The sequence below is a fragment of the Neovison vison genome, chromosome 7, assembly GCF_020171115.1.
Source record: "Neovison vison isolate M4711 chromosome 7, ASM_NN_V1, whole genome shotgun sequence".
NCBI classification, from domain to species: domain Eukaryota; kingdom Metazoa; phylum Chordata; class Mammalia; order Carnivora; family Mustelidae; genus Neogale; species Neogale vison.
This window is the reverse complement of record NC_058097.1, coordinates 95478618-95503650: the sequence shown is the minus strand read 5'-3', so window position 1 is coordinate 95503650 and position 25033 is coordinate 95478618. Positions and strand designations below refer to the sequence as shown.

Genomic DNA, 25033 nt, shown 5'->3' with positions numbered 1-25033 from the left:
GTGCATGCCCTCAGAAAGAAAAAGAAGTAAAGGAAATACAGCATATATAGAAATGTATTTAGATGTACTGTCTGGCTCTCTCTGCTACCTGTCTGCTGAAGGAAGTTTAAGCGGTATTCTATTCTAAAATTTTAAAGTCCTCAAAAGTAAGATCCTAACTCATTTATTTTTGCCTTCCCATGATGGGCTACATATACTGAGCTCTAAGAAAACGATTAATTTGAGCCGAGGGAAGTGCTTGAGGTTCCCATATTTTTTGAATGAATGTAAGGGTCAAGGTCTTATTTGTACCTGAGTCCATAACTAGATTCTCTGTGTATGGATAAGCCCTTGGTGTGTATATTGACTCTTACCTGAAGTTTTCTTACATAATCTTCTAGAGGGAATTTTAAACACAATTTATTATTATTTTATAGGCATTATCACACATTCATTTTTCTTTACTGACCACTCATTTCTTTCCTATTAAGAAGCTGGTTGCATATTTTCCAAGCATCTGCAATTACTTAAGCTTCTCATCAGCTTCCTTATGCCTAAATATTATAAAATATTTTTGTTTTATACCTAAGGAATCTGAGATGTAAGTGGTTGACAATTATCATAAAAATCCTATGATCAGATCTAAATTGATGAGATTTCTAACTTAACCAGTGTTAAACCTTTATCAGTTATAAGTATTTATACACTCATTAATAATAATAAAATCATATTGTACTTGAGTATTTTCACATTAAATATCTTTTTACTTATCAAATATTTGAGAACCTGTTCTATGCTTTTTGATTACAGTAGTGAGCAATTTAAAAAAATATTCAAAGAAGACAATTTAGGTGATAACAAGCTTTAACATTTTGTGAAGTGGACAGTCTGCTATTGGTGAACTACAAAATGGGACTTATGGCAGGAAGCATTGATAGGATAAAGAATAAAGAACAAAGAAGAGGGAAAATAGTATCTGATTGATTGGGGCCACATAGTCTTGTTCTGGGTGAGAAAGCCCAGAGTTGGCTTGATGCTTGGGGTTAGTTGACTCGATATAGTGCATCTCTGGTCAAGCAGAGCATTTACAGGGACCCAAAAGTTTTGATTTGCTCCCATCGCTCCCCAGGTAGGAGTGCCTCCATCTTGGGCCTGGACATTTATTCCAACAGCAGTAGCGGGATATGGCCTTTACTCCCATGGGACCTACTGCTTAGGAAGGAGTACAGACATTAAATAGGGAATTCACTCGAGGTATAGCACCGAAACAAATCTACAACATAGACAGGAAGTGATGTTTAGAAATGCTTAATCTAAGACCAGATGACTTGGAATTAATGAGGTGTTATATAATAAAAAATATAATTGATCTTTATTCCTGGTTCCCAACACTGAACTTCTAAAATCTTTGGAATTTCCTGAGTGATAGTGCTGTATTACTCATAAGAATCCCCTGTCCGGCGTACTTGAGTTTGTGCAAATGAGGTGACTCAGGGGATCAAAAGGGGGCCTGGTCACTAGAGACGCTGAACACAGAATTAGAGGTTGGGAACTAGCCCTACTTCCTCTCTTGGGAGGGAACTAGGCCTGGAAAAGGAGTTATAAGAACTCTTGAACAGTAAGATTCTGAGAACATCCAGATTGGTGAATGTCACGGTGCTAGGAAGGTGGCACACCTGGAGAGGGCCTGGAAGCTCTGCCCCTCTCCCCACTCCATACCTTGTTCTATGCATCTCTTCCATCTGGTTGTTCCTGAGTTGTCACTTCTATAATAGATAAGCTGGCAGTCATAGCAGGGCACTGTACTGAGTTCTGAATCATTCTTAAGAATTATCAAACCTGAGGAGGAGGTTGTGAGAATCCCTAAATTTGTAGTTGGCTAGGAAGAAGTGCATGTCATTTAGGGACCCCACTTGCAGCTGGCATTTGATGTCTCGTGGGACTGAGCCCTTTACCTGTGGGGTCTTTGCTGACTCTGTATAGTGTCAGAATTGAATTGCTGGTACACTCATTTGGCATTGGAAAATTGGTGTTGAAAAGACAACACGTTTGGTATCAGAAAGCACTGCACATCAGACGAGAGTAAGTGAAAGAGGATTCTAGTTAAAAAAAAAAAAAACTGGCGTGAGGTTGTTGAGATGGGAGGGGGCTTGTCTTGTTCTAGGACTTGAATGAAAGTGTGTCTTAAAAGGTTGTAAGCAGGTGAAAACACAATCAGACTTCAACCTTAATGAAACAACAACATTCTAGTTCCAACACAGACAGTTGATGTGATTAGAAGGAGGGGAAGAATGGCTACAGAGTCTGGTGAGTAGGCTGGTGTGGGTCTGCAGACAAGAGACACCAGAGACGTGTTTGGGAGACCAGGCCAGTCAGAGTGGAGGTGGGTTCATGCAGGGTACACAGAAAGCAGCACTCTGTGTTTTATGAAGCTCATAGAGTATGCTTGATTCTGAAGAAAGAATTGTACAAGCAGCAAATCCAGAGATTTTTACGGTGAGAGTTGAGATTCAGGGTGATCCAGGAGAAGGCCTAGCATACGTCCAGGTTTGTGTGACCTTGGTTAAGTTATTTAGTCCTCTGAATCGCAGTTTTTCATTTTGAGAACAAGAGCAGTAATTATCTTCTTACTTCATAAGGCTTGAAAATCAAGTAAGATAAAGTGTGTCAGAGCCCTTCGTGAATTTATTGTTGGAGGGTGACACTTCATATCTGTGTTTCTTGCCATCATCAAAACCGAAAACAAAATAAAAGCTAGTTGCATTACATTTCTTTTTCAGGTATTTTCTTCTGTCCTACTTATAATTGAGTCTTCCAAGTAACTATTTTAGGAAAAGCCATTCTTACTTTAGGTGAAATATTTTCCTCCGAGGTTCTGAAATTCTATCTCAGGAACAGCCAGTTCATAGAGGTGACCCTGATTTCTGTGTGTGAGACCTTCTTTCTTGGGACTGTAAAGAGAGAAGAGAGTAGTATAGGTGGGACACTGTCGCACCTATAGGTTCTTGTTTGGAGCTGAGGTTGGGGGAAGAGGTGGGCGAGTGATCAGTCAGTGAGGCAGGAGTGGTTGCAGCTTCCAGCCGGGAAGTACCTGAAGAGAAGCATGTTGACCGTCAGGATCTGCAATCAGTTAGCTCCATGTCAGAGGAACCGTGAGTGGAAGGCTGCATTCTATAAGGTAGCCGGCAGGACCGGTGGAGCCAGTTCCCTCTTGACTGGCTGTTCCCCAGAAATAGAGCCTGGCTTTCATGCTATGCTTCTCCATGGGTAATATCCTAGGAGAACTCATTTTCTTGTTAGGGTAGGGACTTTGTCTCATTGCTAGGCATCCCTGGAACCTAGTCATGTATCTGGCACATATAATAGCTTCTTTTTTTTTTAATTTTTTAATAAACATATAATGTATTTTTATCCCCAGGGGTACAGGTCTGTGAATTGCCAGGTTTACACATTTCACAGCACTCACCATAGCACATACCCTCCCCAATGTCCCACCACCCTCTCCCGACCCCCCAACCCCCAGCAACCCTCAGTTTGTTTTGTGAGGTTAAGAGTCTCTTATGGTTTGTCTCCCTCCTGATACCATCTTGTTTCACTTATTCTTTTCCTACCCCCCAACCCCCCCACATTGCATCTCCACTTCCTCATATCAGGGAGATCATATGATCGTTGTCTTTCTCTGATTGATTTATTTTGCTAAGCATAATACCCTCTAGTTCCATCCACATCATTGCAGATGGCAAGATTTCATTTCTTTTGATGGCTGCATAGTATTCCATTGTATATATATTTACCACATCTTCTTTATCCATTCATCTGTTGGTGGACATCTAGGTTCTTTCCATAGTTTGGCTATTGTGGACATTGCTGCTATAAACATTCGGGTACACGTCTCCCTTTGGATCATTACGTTTGTATCTTTAGGGTAAATACCCAGTAGTGCAATTGCTGGGTCATAGGGTAGCTCTGTTTTCAGCTTTTTGAGGAATCTCCATGCTGTTTTCCAGAGCGGTTGCACCAGCTTGCATTCCCACCAACAGTGTAGGAGGGTTCCCCTTACTCCACATCCTCGCCAACATCTGTAATTTCCTGACTTGTTAATTTTAGCCATTCTGACTGGTGTGAGATGGTATCTCATTGTGGTTTTGAATTGTATTTCCCTGATGCCAAGTGATGTGGAGCATTTTTCATGCGTCTGTTGGCCATCTGGATGTCTTTGCAGAAATGTCTGTTCATATCTTCTGCCCATTTCTGGATTGGATTATTTGTTCTTTAGGTGTTGAGTTTGCTGAGCCCTTAATAGATTTTGGGTACTAGCCCTTTATCTGATATGTTGTTTGCAAATATTTTCTCCCATTCTGTCAGTTGTCTTTTGGTTTTGTTAACTGTTTCCTTTGCTGTACAAAAGCTTTTGATCTTGATGAAGTCCCAATAGTTCATTTTTGCCCTTGCTTCCCTTGCCTTTGGCGATGTTCCTAGGAAGAAGTTGCTGCGGGAGAGGTCGAGGAGGTTGCTGCCTGTGTTCTCCTCAAGGATTTTGATGGATTCCTTTCTCACATTGAGGTCCTTCATCCATTTTCAGTCTATTTTTGTGTGTGGTGTAAGGAAATGGTCCAATTTCATTTTTCTGCATGTGGCTATCTAGTTTTCCCAACACCGTTTGTTGAAGAGGCTGTCTTTTTTCCATTGGACATTCCTTCCTGCTTTGTCAAAGATTAGTTGACCATAGAGTTGAGGGTCTATTTCTGGGCTCTCTATTCTGTTCCATTGATCTATGAGTCTGTTTTTGGCGTATATAATAGCTTCTTAATAGACATGTGTTGAAGAAAGGTGTTTTTATAAGGCATCTTTGCAATATTTACCAAGCGGCTTTCTTGGACCGTATTTGATGTGCAGTTATGGTTCTGTGCATATTGATTTTCTGCAATATATTATGTACCCATGTAGTTCACGGAATCTGGTTGGTTTTCCCTCCTTAATATCTCTCGAACATGGGGCGCCTGGGTGGCTCAGTGGGTTGAGCCTCTGCCTTTGGTCATGATCTCAGGGTCCTGGGATCGAGTCCGGCATTGGGCTCTCTGCTCAGTGGGGTGCCTGCTTCCCCCCTCTCTCTACCTCCTCCTCTGCCTACTTGTGATCTCCCTCTCTCTCCATGTCAAAATAAATAAATAAAACATCTCTCAGACATGTCCCCACCTCCATTTCTGTGGCCGCTTCCTTCACTGAATCCCTCTTTTCAGCTGGATGATTATGGTTTTTAAACATATCCTACCTTCATATCTTATACCCTTCAACCACCCTTCCTATTGCTGTCAGGTATGGCATCTCTAAGGTAGAAATTTAGTTACTTTCCTGCTAAAATGCTTAATATTAAATCGTTCCTTTGCTATCAGTTTCTAGCCATGGTGTCTAACACACTGAGATGTCATAGTTGGGAAGTGGGAGGTATATCAGTATTTATGTTTTCATGGAGATAATCCTAAAAGGGGATAAAAATGAGTGTGGTGCTTTATATTTTCATTATGACAATTAGTGACCTTTATGTATGCTTTGTATTTGTTAGAAATGATAGTGTTTTTATTTTAATAAATTAAAACTATCAAAGAGCCACATTGTATTTTTTATAATATAGATATATTTTATACTTTTGTTTCTGACCATTTGAAGAATGAACCAAAGGACAAGAAAGATCAACATAAAAGTGACTTTTTTCCATCATCCCTACACTTCCAGTAGGTTGAAGTTGTTTCTGAAAGGAATGAATGCTAACCTAAATTCATTTGCCATTGTCATGCATTAAGGTATATAATGCAGTACAAACAATATGGTGATCATCTTATGAGTTAGGAAATAACAAAACCTGAATGTTGTTAATTGGAAGAGAGTTAGAGTAACAGAAATCCAAATAATATCTTATCTAGCTAAATTTTCATCAGTCTGAATTAGTATTTTCCTTCAAATAGTCAAATATGTACACAGGAATACTGAGTGAGATATTTATACTGAGTCTCACTATGTAATTTATTTCTTCTATTATAGGACTTTTATGAAGTCTGCTTGCTTTATAATAAATGCTAAAAGAGCATATTAAATGGTACTAGATGTTAAAATGCAGTTAAATGAAATATTCTACTTGCAGTGTCAGAACATAGATCTCAAACCCAATAAAACAGGTAGAAATTAGAGCAATTCCCACAAGCAAGAAAACTATAGAGAAGGTGAGCTTAATTCTGCTTAAATCCTTGGCTGAGTGTCACGTGTTATAGGCTCAGGGGAGACCTGTAGGAAGTCAGACTAAAAAAGCAGTATTTGGCAGCCACAAGGACAAAATAGAGCTATAAGAGCTGAGCACCATGGGTTAGAGAGAGTTTGTGGTTTGAATCCAAGCAAGATAACTGCCTAATAGAATACATATCCAGTAGTCCTCAGGAAAACATGACAGAATTCATTTTCTATATCTGCAGTGTCTATTTTTCTACAAAAATATTAGAAATGCAATTAGGCAGTAAAATGTGATCCATACCCAAGAGAAAGGCAGTCAAAAAACTGTTGGACCAGATTTGAATTTAGCAGACTTCAAAGCAGCTATTTTAAATATGTTCAAAGAATTAAAGGAAAGTATGTTCAGAGAATTAAAGGAAAATATGGTATGAATGAATAAGTACAGAGATAATCTCAGCGGAGCTATGGAAACACTATTAAAAACAAAAAAAGCTGGGTAGTCCTGAAACACACAATTGTGCTGAAACACACAATTACTGTTTTAAAAAAAAAGTGCCCAAACATACCAAATGGGCTCAAAAGTAGTTTGGAAATAGCAGAAGAAAGGAATAGCAAATCTGGAGGCCCAGTAAAAGTGACTCTTTCCAAAAACCAGGAAGAAAAAAGACTGGAAAAAGAAAAAGAACAAAACCTCAGGGAACTGTGAAGTAGGCCAATATGTATGTCCTGGTAGTCGTGGAAGGAGAGATGAGAAAGAGGCATGCAAATGTTTGAAGAAATAATGGCCCCAGCTCCCCAAATGTAGTGAAAAACATGAAATGATAGATCTGAGAAGGTTGCAGAGCCACAAGAAAGAGGAACACAAAACCATTCCCAGATGTATTCTAGTAAAACTCATCTATAATAAAGAGAAATGTTTGAAAACCACCAGAGGAAAATTATTGCTTGTTGCTTACATTTCAGGGGAAAAACTGAAAATATTTGTTGTTAATCATAAAATTTTACTTTCTGAGAAAAAAATTAGAATTTTGGAGAACTTGTATCCACTAGTAGCTTCCCCATGCTTTGAAAGATACTTCTTATGATATTGATGGTGATATTAATAAATGTGATTTTAAAAAATATTATAAAATGAGATGTGTTGAAAGATCCCCCCGGGGCTCCAAGCACCCCGGAATGGACCCCTTCTCAGGAGGAGACCCCCGGACCCAAAAACCGAGCCGAGTCCACTGGTCAGATGCAAACAGCACGAGGTTTATTGAGTAGACACAGGTACCTGCGGGCGGTCAAGTCTTAGGAGGACTCGCGCACCAGCCCTTAGTTCAGGGCCTTTTTATGGGGTTTGGGGAAGCAAAAGCATACGTACAGAAGCGGAAGCATGGTTACAAAGTTTTCATTGGCTGGTTTGAATGTAAAGGCATACTTGGCGCGCGGGAATACCCCTGATTGGTTCGCTCAGCATCCTTCATTTACATAGTGGGAAGTTACTTTCATTGGTCGTTAACAAAAGGGAAACAGACAGTATTGGCTAGATTTCAATCCTTCATTAGCATGTAGACTGACCATCGGCATTGGCCAGACTACAATCCCTTATTAGCATGTAGACTGACCATCGGCATTGGTCAGACTACAATCCCTTATTTGCATGTAGACTGACCTTTCAACATTCCTTGTAGTATCTTATCACTTTTTACAACACGGGAGGAATGTTTAAGGGAGTGGGAGAAGGGGGTGTTGGCTAAGCAAAGAGAAGGGGGAAGGAGGGGGAAAGGGAGGGAGAAAACCCTTTTCATTCCCCCATTTTCTTTTTGGCCCGAGTAAAATCTTTTACTTTACTAGGGGCTAATCTCCTGCTGCCCTATTGCATAATATTGTTGGGTTAATACCATGGTTTGGACAAGCGACAATCTATCCTTTACGAATTGGGTTATTCTGTTAATGATGCATGGCCCGAAGGAGGTTATTAGGGAAGTAAACCAGGGTGAACGATTTCAAACTCCTTTATACCAAGACTGTTGGGATTCAAAGTCTCTTTTACGCTTATTTAGCCTTTTCTTCAATTTGTCTGGAGTTTCTGTTACTACTCCAGTCTGGTCGGCAAAAAAACAGCATTCTTCTCTGAGAGCAGCACAAAGGCCACCCTCTTTTAGGAACAGTAGGTCTAAGTCTCTTCTGTTTTGTAAGGTAACTTCTTTGTTGCAAATCTCAAGGACATTTGCAAACAAAGGGAGACTTCTGCCTTACAAGACTGTGATCTCTGCAATATAAACATTTGTTCTTCTTTCAGGGCAGTTAGGGGTGCCTGTGAAATGTCATACATATTACCAAGGGGAGTGGGTGGAGAGGGGGTGCAAGGCGCCAGCCCCTGCTCCCTCCTCAGCCAGCCTCCTGAACAATTTTGACCCTTAAATCTTTAAGGTGGTTGAAGGTGGAAGGTCTTATCTTCTGTAACTTCTTCCTGCTGAATAGGGGCGTAGAGCTGTCCCTACCTACTCAGGTCAACATTGATCAGTGGAGGAATGTATAGGGGAGTTACGAAAGGCGGAGGCAGCTGAATCCAGTGCTGACAGTGAAGAAGTATCTTTGCGCGTGGTAAGGATCATCTGTTGTGGTGAAATCATTGCCGCGATGGAGTCTCGGCACCAAGTAGAGACAGGTAACTAGGTTTAAAGTTTGACAAATTTTAAGTATTATTTTTGGCATATCTGTTAGTGTAGCCCAGTATTTAATAAGTCGGCCTCTGCCATACATTGGTGGCCTTTGGCTTCTAAGACAAATCTGGACCTGATGTGAAGTCATTACAGTCAGGGACTGTCCCATAGTGAGCTTTGAGGCTCTTTTATGAGGAGGGCTATTCTAGGTTTCGCTAAAGCATCTGTTTGCAATTGCACCTCAACAGAGGTAGCCTCTAGGATAAATATGACTAAGGGATGAAACCAATAAGAAGACCTTTGAGTGGTCCAGCCTTAACAATATCCTGATTACAGAGGATCACTGGCAAGCGAGAAAACTTGTCAAGAGATAAGGGGAGTTCCCCATGCATCATCCAATCCACTCATAAAGAAAGTGGGGTCATCCATTATCTCCATAAGTCCATAGTTAATCCTATGGAGTGCGATAGGCTGGCTTTTAGGCAATTTCATTATCCCAGCCACACACAAGGTGTTAGTTATAAAATTGTAGGGGAATCAATCCCATTTTCCAGTTGTTTAATCATGTGCCGTGGGGTCTGCTAATATCCCCTCAAAATAAGATCGACTAAAGGAGCTATTGTACAACTTCTCTGAAGTTTACCTCAAATTATTTAGCTTAGGTAAACAAACATTTAAAGACAATCAAATCTAGAATTTAACATCCATAAAGGTGTGTTACTAAAACATAATTTTTCTCTCTAAAATAACCCTCATTTACAGAGATAGCCAAATCAGGCCTAATTCACTTGTGAAACAAGTCCAGTTTTAACAGACTTGGCCTAATTATTTACATAAGCTCAGCAAGAACAGTGAGTGTGATCAATAGATCTTCTAGAATCTGCTTTGCTGGGACTTTTTATAAGGAATCTCTAGGTTGAACTTTTAGTAGCCTCTCCAGGCCAGAAGCCAAGCCCTGTACTTGCCATCAGGCATGCCTGCAATACCTGTCGATTTGGGCGAATTCCTCTTCTGAGACTGCACCTACCAAGGAGTGACATTCTTTACTCACCTGGTGAGGCTGCTGGGAACTCTGTAAGCAAGGTATCAGGCCAACAGTCCCAAGGGGCTTTATGGCTCCAGGTTTCATAAAGTCAACCTTAGTTCCTTTAAACTGTCTGGTCATATCTGAGTCTTTTCAAATATGACATCCCAGTCAAAGCCTTGGTAAAATAACCAGTTTCCAATAGTGTCCTGTTACAAGGAGAACAGATTCTTATTGAACTTATGCAAATGACTGATTGCCATGGAAGAAAGAATACTTAACTGAGACCTTTTGGTTTCAGAGGGTTCAGATAGAGAGAAAAGGTTGAATGCTTTGAGCACTTTTACAAATGAGCACTTTTACATCTCTATAAGTTACAGATAACTAGGAGGAAGTATCCCTAGTCTGGAAGAGCAAACATTAGAGAGAACCAGCAATGTCTAAAGTAAGACAAAACATTAAGAGACACAACACTATAATCTTTTAGTTCATTTAGTTCCATGTTACTAATTCTGGTGAATGCACTTTTAGTTAGTTTTGGAAATTCTTACCCATTTCAGTTTTAGGATTTTCAGGTATATCGAATATCTGTATTTGTCCTGAAAGTCCTTTATATGAATCTCCTTGAAGATAAAACTCATTTTACGAGAGAATTAAAACAATTATAAATGACAAAAACTCGGAATGGATATGGTTAGAGCTGAAGAGACACGGGAGTTTACAATTTAGCTGCAAGGAAATCAGGTTACTTCTGTGAGACATAACATTTCCCTAATTACAATATCAAGCGGTGATCTCTCCAAACGTTAAAACTTTAGGAAGTGCGTAGAATCTCTAGAATAGTTATAGTATTTTCCCAAATGTAACCCAAGGTTTATCATTGGTTCAGTAGTACTTCATGAGCAACTTCGCATACCAAGGAAAAGCCTGAGTTAAAGAGATTTACAACTTAAATCTTGTCAACATTTGCTAAAATCTTATAAAGTTTTGAAGCACATGCCTAAATATAATTAGGGATGTTAAACACCTGATAAAACAAAACATAGGAACTGAGTTTTCTGGGCAGGCAAAGAGGAAACCATTTACATTCTTGTAACAGCAGATCAATTAATCTAAGAAAACACTGTCCTTTTGAACAGAGACAATTTCAGTCGTGTACCAATGTAACTTTAAAACCCATCCATTTCAATCTTAGTCCATTCTTGACCATAGCTAAAATTCCCTTTCTGAAGATTTCCCTTCACAAACCTTCTACAACTTTCCTTTGCATTCAGGTTTTGTCCCAAGCCATTTCCTTCCAAACAACCATCTCATTTAGGACAAAATTTATCTTCCCTTACCTTCAACAAAATGTATTCCCATTCCTTAAATCTTTCTTACATATCTCCTACTTTCCTACATACAGAGTTTCCCTTTATTTCCATCAGTCTTAGTTACACTAAGCAGAACTTTGTATTCTTAGAAACACCTTTAGTTATTAGCCATTTGTGAACTGTTACAACAGAATTCTTCAGGTGGCAAATTTATGAATCAGTTAAGTGGAAAACAAGTTTACCAGCAGATTTAAATACTCTTAGTTTCTTTGCAGTTAAGAAGTCAAAAGCACAAACCTGCATCCAGTAATTAACGACTTAGCCTTTTATCCTGTTTGGTTAAGATATAGATGTCCACAATTCAATTCCGTTTGTCATCCAAGCAAAACTTTAAAACTTTCAGGTTACCAAAGACTTTGAAAGCTACTTCAGCAATTACCCATTAGAACTTTGGGACAGACAATTAACCATCAGTTTAGTCATTTCTTTGCTAACAAATTTTAATAAATAACACAAGCTTATTCTGACACCATTTACTACTGTTAACTTAAAAGACAGGTCTTATCTTAATTAAACCAACAAACTTAACTTAGTTCCAATAGTGATTTACGTTTCACCTGGGCCCACTCCACTTTGAATGTTTACCTGAGACATGCATGGGAAGATCTGGAGTGGGGGTTTTAGGTCCAGGGGGTGCTCTTTTTGCTCCTTGACAGTGGAGAGAGGAGCCATGGTGCATGATCTAGAGGCTAGTCATGCAGGCTGCACGCACGTTGGTGCAGAAACACGATAAGGGGGAAACAGAGGAAAACAAAGTGCTGCTAGGAGGCAGAGAAAGGATTCCCGGTTTTGGAGCTCATAAGCCCCAACAGAGGAGCAGATGCCATGCTTTCCCACCAGCAAGGGGGGAGGGGTTAAGCAGTCCAAGTCGGGCCAGAGAACACAGGGAAACTTCCCCGAAACAAAGAGAGTTTCGGCAGCTGCTCGGGAATATTCCTTATGGTCTCTGTCTCGAGTTAGACCAACCCCAGTTGGTTCCAGTTATAGCCATTAACATGGGAAGTGAGTGAGGGAGAAACCCCCACATCTATTAGGAGAGACTCAGAATCTCTCCAGTGACCTAAAGTGAGACTTAAGGGGGTGGTAAGTGTTTGCCCCATTTTAGAGTCAAAGAAAACACCAAGGACAATAAGTAAGACACACAAAACAGTTAACAAGAAGGACGCTGCGCGATTTCGGTTCAAAACCGAAAGCAAAAACTCAAGCGGAGATCCCGGGGGTCCGGATTCCCCCTCTCCAACCAAGGCCACGTATCTCTCTGATACAGGCTGAGCTCCAAATGCCCCGCTGCCCCGGGGCCCAAATGTCCCGAAGGACCCAAATGTCCCGCCCGGCGGGACTACAAACGCCTCTGGAACGTCTTCCAGGGCTGCGAGGGAGAAGTCCGAGCCCGTCAGCTCCTTCTGGCCCTCGCCAAATACAAATGGATCCGATCGAACCCCAAACCAAACGCATGCGCAAATTCACAAGTAACAGGTTCAGACGCAGCCACAGACACAACGAACAGACACAACGAATAAAGTGCTGGCCAGCTTACCTCCTGACAGTGGGTCGGTGGTCCTTGGGTGGGGGGTCTCGTATCCCAGGACGAGCCCCCAAATGAAAGATCCCCCCGGGGCTCCAAGCACCCCGGAATGGACCCCTTCTCAGGAGGAGACCCCCGGACCCAAAAACCGAGCCGAGTCCACTGGTCAGATGCAAACAGCACGAGGTTTATTGAGTAGACACAGGTACCTGCGGGCGGTCAAGTCTTAGGAGGACTCGCGCACCAGCCCTTAGTTCAGGGCCTTTTTATGGGGTTTGGGGAAGCAAAAGCATACGTACAGAAGCGGAAGCATGGTTACAAAGTTTTCATTGGCTGGTTTGAATGTAAAGGCATACTTGGCGCGCGGGAATACCCCTGATTGGTTCGCTCAGCATCCTTCATTTACATAGTGGGAAGTTACTTTCATTGGTCGTTAACAAAAGGGAAACAGACAGTATTGGCTAGATTTCAATCCTTCATTAGCATGTAGACTGACCATCGGCATTGGCCAGACTACAATCCCTTATTAGCATGTAGACTGACCATCGGCATTGGTCAGACTACAATCCCTTATTTGCATGTAGACTGACCTTTCAACATTCCTTGTAGTATCTTATCACTTTTTACAACACGGGAGGAATGTTTAAGGGAGTGGGAGAAGGGGGTGTTGGCTAAGCAAAGAGAAGGGGGAAGGAGGGGGAAAGGGAGGGAGAAAACCCTTTTCAGTGTCAGCACGTGAAGATTCATATCAGGAAGATCTGCATAAATTAAGTGAAGGAGTGTTTTCCAAATAGCAGATGCATGATATTACACCATCACTTACTGGTTAAAGATACATTCAAAGTGAAAAGTAGACCATTGGATTTTAATTTAACAGTACGGAATGGCTTCAGATTCTATATTGCAACTACTTGTTCTGAAACTACTCATCAGGGTTTGTTGTATTATCAAAGGAAAGTCGTAACTACAGTTATCGGAAAAGGCTATTAAACTACTCCTCCCTTTCCTAACTATCTCTCTCAGAGAGACTAGATTTTCTTCATATACTTCACCCAGAACAACACATTGTGAATGCAGAGGAACATTTGGGCATTTTGTTGTCTCCTTTTAAACTAGTTATGAAAGGGGCACCTGCGTGGCTCAGTTGGTTAAGCATCGGACTCTTGATCTGGGCTCAGGTCATGTTCTTGGGGTCATGAGATCAAGCTCCGTGTCAGGCTCCATGCTGGGTGTGCAGCCTGCTTGAGACTCTCTCTCTCCTTCTCCCCGTTCTCTTGCCTGCCTCTCTCCCTCAGCTCACATGCACATATTCTCTCCCTCTAGAAAGAGAGCGGGAGAGAGGAAGGAAGGAGGGAAGGAAGGAATGGGAAGAAAGAGAGAGAAAGAAAAAGAAAGAAAGGGAAAATACTCATTAAAGAAACTTGCAAAAATCTAAAACAATGTTCTTTTATTTTGGGAAATTATGACTTTTTCATAAAATATGACATTTATGTTAAAATGTAGTGAATTTTGTTGTTACTTTAAAATCTATTTTTAAAAATCCTAGTCTTAATTTCTAATATCTAATAAATTATCAGTAGATATAACCTACATTCACAGGACTTTGGAGTCCTTCATACTTTTTAAGTATAAAGGTACCCTGAGACCAAAAACTTGAGAATTGTTTTGATTCTGCTCTGTCTTCAGATTCCTTTGAGAGCATCAGACTGGAAAATTGGAAATACCTTGTAGCCCAGGAGATTAGTGCTTTTGAGTATATGATGACACTCTATTTTGTTGATATCTCTGAGTATTTTCAAGTGGACCATATAGTATGCTGTGCAGGCCTTTACTTACTGCATTTGATAGCAAGTCCCCCCACCCCCACCTTTGCTACAATTTTTTCAGGCCTGTTATTTTCAGCTGGGAGCTTTACCAGGAAAGCAAGAGGGGCCTTTTGCAGTGATGACTAATCCTTCTTTTCTTTTTCCTCTTCATCCTTTTGTTATGTTTAGATGTTATCCAGGGAGAGCTGTTCAGAAAGTGTTAGAGGCCCTCTATCTTGGCCTTGCACAGTCACTTGCTATGCTATTCTGAGTTGTTATTCACTTCCTGGGAAAGAACATTAAACATTTGAAAACAGAATCATTGATGTTTGTCTCATATGGTGTGAGGAAGAATTATAAAGATGGTAACTGAGAGAAACTCATCCAGAATTTTTTTTTAAGTCCTACTTATAATCTGTTTAATGCATGTGGTGATAATTGTTTAGTTTTGTAACCTAGTAGATAAGAAGCACAATGTGCCAAAAATAAATTTTCTATAAGGGATGGTCATTACATAAATGTGTAGTAAGTGTATTTTAACATTACATTGCTTTGTTCTTTGACAAAAATAAACCACTATAAAATAAAAGCAAAAAAAAAAAAAAGAAAGAAAGAAAGAGCCCACCTACATTCCCACTTGCATAAAACGGAATTATCCCCAAATGGGAATAATTCCATGTGTTACTGCTTCATCTGTCTCTTGGTATTCCTCTCCTTTTCTGTTGTTTTAGTGACTTCATACTTACACTTGAATTTAGAACACTCCTTACTTATATTGATCTGATTATTAATTTTAACACTTAGATTACTGTGATCATAAAGTGAGAGTTTCTCTACCCTATCATCTGGCCTTTTACATCTTCATGTAATATTCTGGGGAGTTTTGAAATTCACATGTGTATGGATAGGAGCACAAAACAACTTTATTTTATACTTTATTTCTTTGACAGTTGAGTTATGTGGAAGTAGAAAACTGACCATTTTTCCCATGTTGTGTTTAAGGACTTAATGGTGATTTACTTTCTGAATCATATTTTCATTTTATTTTTGAAATGACACAGATTTCCTTTCTCTTTGCAAATGATAATGGTTTTGAAAGTCAAGAATGGCTTTCACCAGAATAGAAGGCTTCCAGTTTGAGGCTATCAATTAGAGAAGTGTTTATTTGAGTCCTGAAATAAGACTATTCATCAGCCATTTTTTTTTTAAAACCACAACTCCCCTTGTGTTTTCTTAGGTCAGAGATGAAGAGGAAGCCTTTCTGGATTGGAGTGATGATGATGATGATGGATTTGATCCGAGCACACTTCCAGATCCAGATAAGTACAGAAGCTCTGAAGAATCAGATAGTGAAGACCTGGAAAATAAAATTAGGTATGTTTTTACTTTTAGTAGGATTAAGTATATGTATCTTTTCCTGTGAATGCAGAGGTTGTGTAGAGACAAATGTTTTGTGCTTTTCTCATCATTTGGGGGGCTCTCTTATTGTTTCCATGATCACTGTTACTTGTAAAAGTTATAATAAGAGTTGTTTTTTCCCTTCTCTGTTCTATCTCCTTCTGAATCCTTTATGCTTAAGTATTAGGAGGGTATACTTGATGCAAACAGAGGCAGAATTTTATTTCAATTCACTGTCAAAGGACTCTATTGAGAGTGTTGTTAAAAATTCTCTCTGAATTTTAAAAAACGGCAGTTACACTTACACATTTTTTAATATAAAATTAAATAACAAATACATAAAATAATGGAAAACTTAAACATAAACAGCCCTTGATAAATTCTCGCAATTTAAAATCCATTCATTTGTAATGTGAACTTATTTGCAACCATGCCAAAAACAGATGAAATGTACTGAATTGAAAAATAGTGTGATTTGCTCAGCATTTGTTTTCAAAGTACTGTGTATTAGATTATGTTGTGATTGTGTTGGTTTAAGAGTTGACGGCACTGAACTTTGTGGACATTCTAAACCAGTGAGACTCTTCAGGTAGAATGGAGGTACTGACGACAGCTGAAGTTCATTTGACTGAAGCATAGAATATGCTTGTTGGAAACCTGACTATTAGCTCAGGGATTTGGGAGTTGGAGAGAGAAGCCACAAAGAGCTATAATCTGGTTTTAAGTAAGAACATTATGAAAAAATCTCAAAAAAGTTATCCCCTAAAGAGTAAATGCTGAAGGAATCATTTCAAAGTTACTCTTGTGTTCATATAAACATATAATTATTTTACAATACTGAAATGACATCTAAAATGCTGTCTTCCCAACTGATGCCAAAAACTTGAGACATTTGCTGTTGGACCGCTAGGTAGTGGACCTAATGGTTTTCTAGTATTTCTAGTGGACATAAAGCAGACCAGATAGTGAACATACTAGATTTACTACCAAAGGGGTACCACAGGTGAAAATAATTTGATTATGACTTAGAAAAATATATAAATAGGTGCCATAGGGTTAAATAATTTAGATTCAGGGCTGTAGTCCTAATCTTGAAAAATTGATCTTTAAGGGGAAATATTCACACTTTGCTTCAGAAAGTTCCTTGGTGCCCATGTTGAGACATTGGTGAACTAGCAGTTCGTTAAGTGGTTAAGTGGATGCTTCCCCATATATTCTAAAATAAATGTCCCTTTTTCACAGTTGGTTTATGGGATCTCCATTCTGATAGAAGTGGTCTCACTCAACACATATGACTTTATATCATTAACTTCTTTTAAAAGACAACATTCAATTGAGTAAAACTTAGATTCTAATGGATTTATTCAACAATTCAGGAAATCAGGCAGTATCCCATTTAGCATATACATATGTATTTACATATACATAGCATATACATATGTATTTAGCATATACAAAGGCACTCTGTGAAAGACTTTTATAGGTAGGGAGGAGCAGGAAAGGATTTGTTTGTTTGGTTGGTTTTGTTTATCAAAGAGAGGCTTGTTTCAGGCAAGGTCACCTTCCTATAGGGGATGGAAGGGGTCTCTTGGGCAGATGACCTCACTAGTAATTCCAGATTGACTGGTTCTGGGTCACTTTCCTGGGAGGGGATGAACCCACAACTAGGCTAGGTATTAAGTCTTGGTTTATTGATGTGGGCTTGGCACAAGTGACTCCATTTGAGGCCTATTATGGCTTTTTAAAAATATACCTCCAAATGTTACCTCCAAATGTTTCTGTATAATTTTAGTCTCTGGAGAGAACATTCATGGGCTCTCCCTGTTTATTATTCAGCGATATTTTGCATATCCATCTAACATACGTTTAAAACATAGAACCTACCTTTGAAGTCATTGCTACATGCCAGCATTCCTTCTGCATCTGATTCATAATGATTTTTTCCCTAACAATTTCTATGATAGCTTCTAGGTCATCCTTAATCTGTGTGCAGCAGACATGTCATTTCATTCTTCTGGCATTTCTTACCCTCATAGTGACATTTCTCTGCTACCACCTCATTGGTATAACTTGTTCTCTAGTAGCTTCCTGTGCTTCACCCTCTTAACTGGCCTGTAAATGCTTCCAAGCTTGAAACTGTGTTTTGTGTCAACAGCTATAGCTCCTGCCTCTACTCCTTTATCCACTGTTATTATCATAGGCACAGAGAAGGTCCTGAAATATTTGAATTGATTAATTGATTGATGAAGGAGAATTGTAGAGCAAAAAAGAAAAGTATAACCATCAGCACCTATATAATTGGTCCTAATAGTTTAAATGATATAAGAGAATAGAATAGATGGTTGGAGAACTGGAGAAGCTAACTTCAGATAGTGTAATGGTGAGGGACAAGAAGACCAGAATACCTTAAGATGCCAAAGCATCTTAACTTAAATGTTCAGATGGAAAATAAACATTACATGAAAATCTAAATGGTTTTAATTTCAGGCACAGCTATTAAACTGTATTAACAGAAATGAAAAGGAATTGGTAAACTTGTCCTATACTGAAGAGAGATCATCTTATGTTGGGGAAATTACCAACCAGGGCTTATTCCCTTTGGCACATGTAAGGACTTCCTAGCAGTTTTGTTTTTGTTTGTGATGTCAGTGATTATCTAGTGTACCCTCTCTTCTTGTAGATAAAGAAACCAAGGCTTCAGGGGATAAAATAATGTGTGATCACAGTACCAAGTTAGGGACCTATCATGATAATGTGCATAAATCAAATTGATTCCATGTTTCTAATACTCCAATGAAGTTATATAGAATTACTCTAGCATTAGGAAGGGTGGCTCAGGAACATAGTCTGAAGACTAGTTTTATGTCATTTGGGTAAAGACTTGATCCATGAACTAACTATAGGATAGATGTGACTAGATTATGGCTTCCCAACTTCAACATTACTAACCTCCTATATAGATAATTCTTAGTTTTGGTGGATTGGGAGTGATTGTAGACTGTTGAACACTATCCCTGGCCTCTACCACCAGTGCTTCCCTAGTTGGGACAACCAGAATTATCTCAGACATTGCCACATATCCCTTAAGGAGCAAAATCTCCCACTGGAGTAGAACCAGGATGGCAGGTCCATATTATACTTGTCCATTATATACTTTGTGTATATTCCTTTGCATTTAGCCCAAGTGGACCTTCTCAGTATAGCCTGTATCAATCAGTTGGGATTCCTACTCAAGATAAAACCTATTTGCCATTCCTAAACTAAGGCAGAGTGTCGGGTAGTTACAAGGTGTAGCCGAAGTGTGAAATGCCTGTATATACTCTACCTCCATCTTTCTCCCTTTCCCCTTCTCTGTTAAAATGACCTCAGTGAAAATGAATAAAGATAAATGTTGGGCACCTGGGTGGCTCAGTGGGTTAAGCCACTGCCTTCGGCTCAGGTCATGATCTCAGGATCCTGGGATCGAGTCCTGCATCGGGCTCTCTGCTCAGCAGGGAGCCTGCTTCCTCCTCTCTCTCTCTGCCTGCCTCTCTGCCTACTTGTGATCTCTCTCTGTCAAATAAATAAAATCTTTAAAAAAAAAAAAAAGATAAATGTAAACTCAAACCAAAATTGTATTTAGATAAGTAAAATATTCACAGGTAAATCCATATACACTAGAATTTTGACAGTGGTAATTGCTGCTGTTCCTGCTGTTTATAATACCAGCACCAGCACAGTTTTACTGTATTGTCCGAGTTGGGCTGCATCTTTTTTCCTTCACCTCCCATAAACAGGAAGAGGTGCTGGGATTTTGTGATATCAGCTTTCGAGGGCTCTCCTGGCATGCTCACGGGTTTTTATTTGCTGCGTTGTTTCTAACCTCAGCTCAGTAATTGCAGCAGCAGTGAGTGTGTCAGCCTCTTGGTCATCTTCGCTCTCCCAGTGGGTTATTCTCTGCTTATTAGCTTCACATTTTCTGATACGAGTTTACTTTTATGGGACCAAATAACACCAATTAGAAAATGACTCAGTCCCAAAGAAGCTTGAGCCAGTTTCTTTGAAAGTTTCTTCTAGGTATTTCTTTGTCCTTTACCTCAGTGATAACCCGAAATATTCAGCTTGAGTAACACTTTTGTTGCTCTGCATAGAGAGTCATAGTCAGTAGGAAGTAGGCAAAGGAGAGCCAGATGTAGTGGAGAATGACTGAATCTAGGGTCGATAATTCTTCCTCAGAGAAGCACGATAGGGTTTTGAAGAGTGTACATCTGTCTCCCTCAGCACAGCGCAGTAGAATTTAACCCATCCTTAACGCTCTGTGGAATCTCAGAATTGTCGTCTCTAACACCGATTCCTGGGATTCTGATGTGTGGGATTCAGCTCCTTTAAGTTAGCATGACTAGAAGAGTTCTCTTGCTTAAAAGAGTTCTCAGCGACAATGAAAATAACATGACCTTGAGTTCCTTCGAAGGAGCTTTAAGAATGTTTTCATTAGTAGCTCATTTATCCCCAGAAAAAGAGCAGTGGGATAGGAGGAACAGTAGTGTCCCCCATAGTACAGAGGGTGTCACCTGACTAATCAGCAACAGATGGCTGGGCTCCAGCAGAGGCTCTGAGCTTTTGTGTGCTATTTTTGAAAACAGAGAAGGGGGAGCTTGCTTTGACACCATGTGGTCTCTTTCCTCATCTTCCATCCTGCTTACACATTGGCCCAGGCTGTGTTTTACTCTGTAGCTTTCCCTTCTGGTTCCTCCTTACTGTGGAATTAGTATAGGTAGAGTTACTACATGATGTGTTAGCATTTGTCATTATCATCGTTGTTACTAAAATAGAACAGTTTGGTAGGAACCTAGCTCTTTGCTGCACTGGACTTGGTAGCATTGTGGGATTCATTGGTCTGCTAGGAATGGCACAGAATCGTGTTCTTGCCTCTAGTGAATTTTGATACAGACTTTTATACCTTCAGAGGAAGAAAGACCTCAAGTATTAGAATTGTCTTTGTACTAAGTGATTTTTTAATTCTTGATCTCCCCAACAGGCTATGTAATGTATTTATACTGCTTTCACGATAAGAATATTTGGCTATTTTCTATATGTGGTGCCAAGAACTGGAGTAAGAACTTTCTGTATTATTTAAATCATGTCCTACTTATTTAAGAATTAAAAATATCCCCTTATTGGTTAGGTTCCAGCTTGTTGTAATATTTCTTCTCTCTGTTCTTTCAACTAAGAGTTTTTTAGTAATCCTGTGCCAGGTAATAGTGAGTGCAGGTACAGAGGATGAAACATTTAAAAAAAAAAAAATACCTTTCCTGCTCTCACGTTTTTAGTTTAGCAGAGGTTGCGGATAGCTAAGCATGCAATTAGGGAAAAATAGGATGGATACTTGCTGTGATCTGTGCACAGAGGGAGAGGTGGAGGTGAGCAAGGTAGGGAGGGAGGGAGCTCAGGTGAGGAATCTAACCTGGTCTTGGTGGCTCTGGAAGAGCTTCCTGAAGGGAGTGACATCTGAATGAAACCTGAATGAAGTTTTCAGTCTTCCCTGAGCAGGGAGAAGATAGGTTGCCCTTCTCAATTGTGCGGTCTTTGAAATGATACAAGAGTATCTTTAACCATATTCCAATTAAACTCTTCTTTCACTAAAATTGTTCCTTTTAGCTGTTCCTCACAAGCTGGGAGATTCGGTTTTGAGCATGTAATGTAAGATTAATTTTTGTGTATCTAGTAGCATTCATCATCCTTGGTTTATGGCCATCTTCATGTGAATTGCTAATGATGAAAATTTGCAAAGTATTGAATACGATGAAAAAGAAGCAGCTGGGTGTTCAAGATAGTCATTATTCAGTCAAATTAAGTTTTTAATATTTATAATCCTAACCTTTTTCAAACAAAAATAAAGGAAAGAGAAGAAGGTTGTGGTTAGACTTCTACTGCCTGATAATGTGTCAGTGTTTTTTTCACAGACCAGTCTCTGGCCATGGCAGATTGCTTTATAAAAAATCCTTCCAGGGGAGGCGCGCTTGGTCGATTATTCTAGGTGGCATAAGACCCATTACATCTATAATTTGTACTGAGACTGTTGGCATAGTTCAGACATGATAACTTCTATATGGATTGACGCCTTTTCCTGCACAGAGTAAACTGCTTTACATCTCCCATCTGGAGCTGTCCTTTTCGGCTTTTGCGACACAGCTCTGCATCGAAAGATTGATGAAGGATTTTTGTTCTGTTTTTTTCATTTGTTGGGGGTTTTGTTTTATTTTTCAGCTGTGTTCCCTGTTAGCTTTCTGGTTTTGAGTGAACTTGAGTTATCTTTAAGATTTGTCTCCTGTGTAATGGAGGTGACCCACGTTCTTCTGTGTGGTGTCTCCTCATGTTGTTCTGTGACATTTTTTCACTACTTCTTGCTACCCAACTTCTCTTCCAGGACTAAACAGTCAGCTTTGTAACATGTGGAAGGCTTTCCACCTGCAACAGAAATACATATGACTCAGAGAAGAATTTCTGGGGAAGGAAAATGGCCAGAAAGCATTTTCATTTCTTTTTAACTGTTTTTGGTTGGGACCAGTTATGCACATTCCAAATTTTATATGAATTTTACTGGAATTACTGGTGCTTATTTTTTAAGGGGAATTTTTTTTTCCTCAGAGTCTAAGTATTGTGAAAAGAAAAATACTGTTAACTACAGTTCCATTTACTTGAATCTCTGTTCGCTGGTGAATCTAGTTGTGGGTGGCAGATGAGGAAAGAAGTCAGCTCAGCTTAATGATATATTGACTTTATTGTGTGCCTGCCATTCTTTCCTTTCACTCTTTGTAACTTCAGGAGACTTCTCTGATTCTAATATGCCTCGCAGCTTTCAAGGGAAAATCTCCACCATCTCTTCTTATTTGTGAAATACAATGAATTATCACATTTCATAGGGCTTTGATCAGAACTTCATGTGAATTGCGGTTGACAAGGAGTTAATTTTACTTGACTTTCTTTAAATTGTGTTCATTTGATCTTTCTCCACTTTGTCATTGTTCACAAAACACAACACAACACAACTCAACACAACAAAGTGAAACAAAGCAAAAAGAATATCCTGTGTGGCACATAGCATGAATGAACAAACTTAGATTGTTGGGTTGGGTGTGGGGAAAAACAGTATTATTTGTCTTGGGATTCACAGGGGAAAGGATGCTACCCATCGAGGATGGAAAGTGTTATTTTCTGGGTGAGGTTTAGGATGGGGAAGATGTATTTAGGAAATTTAGAATTTAGGAGGCTCCCAACTTGACCTTATTTGCAGTCCCGGTTTTTTGCCCTGTGCATTCTGTTTCTCTCAGTTAGCCACCCACTGTATAACTGGGACTCAGTAACAGAAGTTTGTCATGTTTCAGAAGTGTTAGGGCCTCTGGGACGATGATGAATGAGTCCAATGCCAAGAAGCCAAAAGAACCATGTAGCAAGGATAATTAACCAACTAGTAGGGTTCTCATGGCTGCTACCCAGAGTCTGGTACGTGGCAACTTTGTTTTCACTGAAAAGACTATTGAGTACAACACTTTCTTAGGACGATCCTTTTCTTCATTTCTTCATGGCCTCATTTAGAATGAATTTCTAACTAATGATTATATAGCACTTCATTATTTATACACCATAATTTCCTTATCTTCTCCCCTTTTAGAGGTCTAGGTTGTACCTTGTTTAGGTTTTTTTCATTTTTGTTATTTGATTTTGTTTACTTTTGCTTTTGCCATTATAAGTATTTTTTAAATTGAGATAATATTAGTATATAACATTATATTACTTTAAGGTGTACAACATTGTTATTTGACAAATATATGGAATACAAAATAATTACCACCAAAAGTCTGCTTACCATCTGTCAACATACAATTTGACTCCCTTTACCCATTTCACTTACACTCCCAACTCCTTTCCCTTCTGGTAACCATCAGTCTGTTCTCTGTTATCTGTGAGCTTATTGTGGTATTCTTTTGTTTGTTCATTTCCTTTGTTTTGTTTTGTTTTTCAGATTCTATGTATGAGTAAAATCATACAGTACTTATCTTTCTCTGTGTGATTTATTTTACTTAACATAATGTCCTCAGGGTCCATCCATGTTGTCACAAATAGCAAGATTTTGTTCTTATTTATGGCTGAGTAGTAATCCATTGTTTACTTATACCACAACTTTATCCTTTTTTTTTTTTAAGATTTTATTTATTTATTTTGACAGAGATCACAAGTAGGCAGAGAGGCAGGCAGAGAGAAAGAGGAGGAAGCAGGCTCCCTGCTGAGCAGAGAGCCCGATGTGGGACTCGATCCCAGGATCCTGAGATCATGACCTGAGCCGAAGGCAGCGGCTTAACCCACTGAGCCACCCAGGCGCCCCAACTTTATCCATTTATCTATTGATGGACATTCGGGTTTTTTCTGTATCTTAGTTATTGTAAATAATGCTACAGTGAACCTATAGGAGTCCATATATCTTTTTGAATTGGTGTTTTCATCTTCTTTGAATAAAGACCAGAAGTGGAAAAGCTGGATCATGCAGTAGATCTGTTCCTAATTTTTGAGGAATCTGTGTGCTGTTTTCCAAAGTGGCTGTAAAGTTTGCATTCCCACCAACAGTGCACAAGGGTTCCCGTTTCTCCACATCCTCACCAACACTTGCTATTTCTTGCCCTTTTGATAATAGTCATCCTAACAGGTGTGAGGTAATATCTCGTTGTAGTTTTGAATTGCATGGTTAGTGATGTTGAATATCATTTCATGTATCTGTTGGCCATTTGTATGTCTTCTTTGGAAAGAAAGATCTATTCAGATGGCCTGCCTATTTTTTAAGGTCTTTTTTTTCAATTGTTGATTCACATATTCTTTATTTAGTTTGGTTATTAACCTTTTATCGATATGGTTTGCAAATACCTTCTCCCATTCAGTAGGTTGCCTTTTCATTTTGATGATGATTTCCCTTGCTGTACAGAAGATTTTAGTTTGATGTAGTCCCATTTGTTTATTTTTGCTTTTGCTTCCATTGCCCCTGGAGTCAGGTTTACAAACACATCATTGAGATTGATGTCAAGGAG

At 39.4% G+C, this 25033-nt stretch overlaps 1 protein-coding gene across 1 annotated transcript in view; it reads left to right on the top strand.

The window, feature by feature from the left end:
* The window catches only part of DDX10 (DEAD-box helicase 10), a 293705-nt gene that overhangs the window by 232191 nt on the left and 36481 nt on the right, over positions 1 to 25033 (top strand). The window contains exon 17 of the mRNA XM_044257693.1: positions 15817 to 15953. Within this exon, the coding sequence (XP_044113628.1) occupies positions 15817 to 15953 (137 nt within the window). The remainder of the gene's footprint in view (positions 1 to 15816; positions 15954 to 25033) is intronic.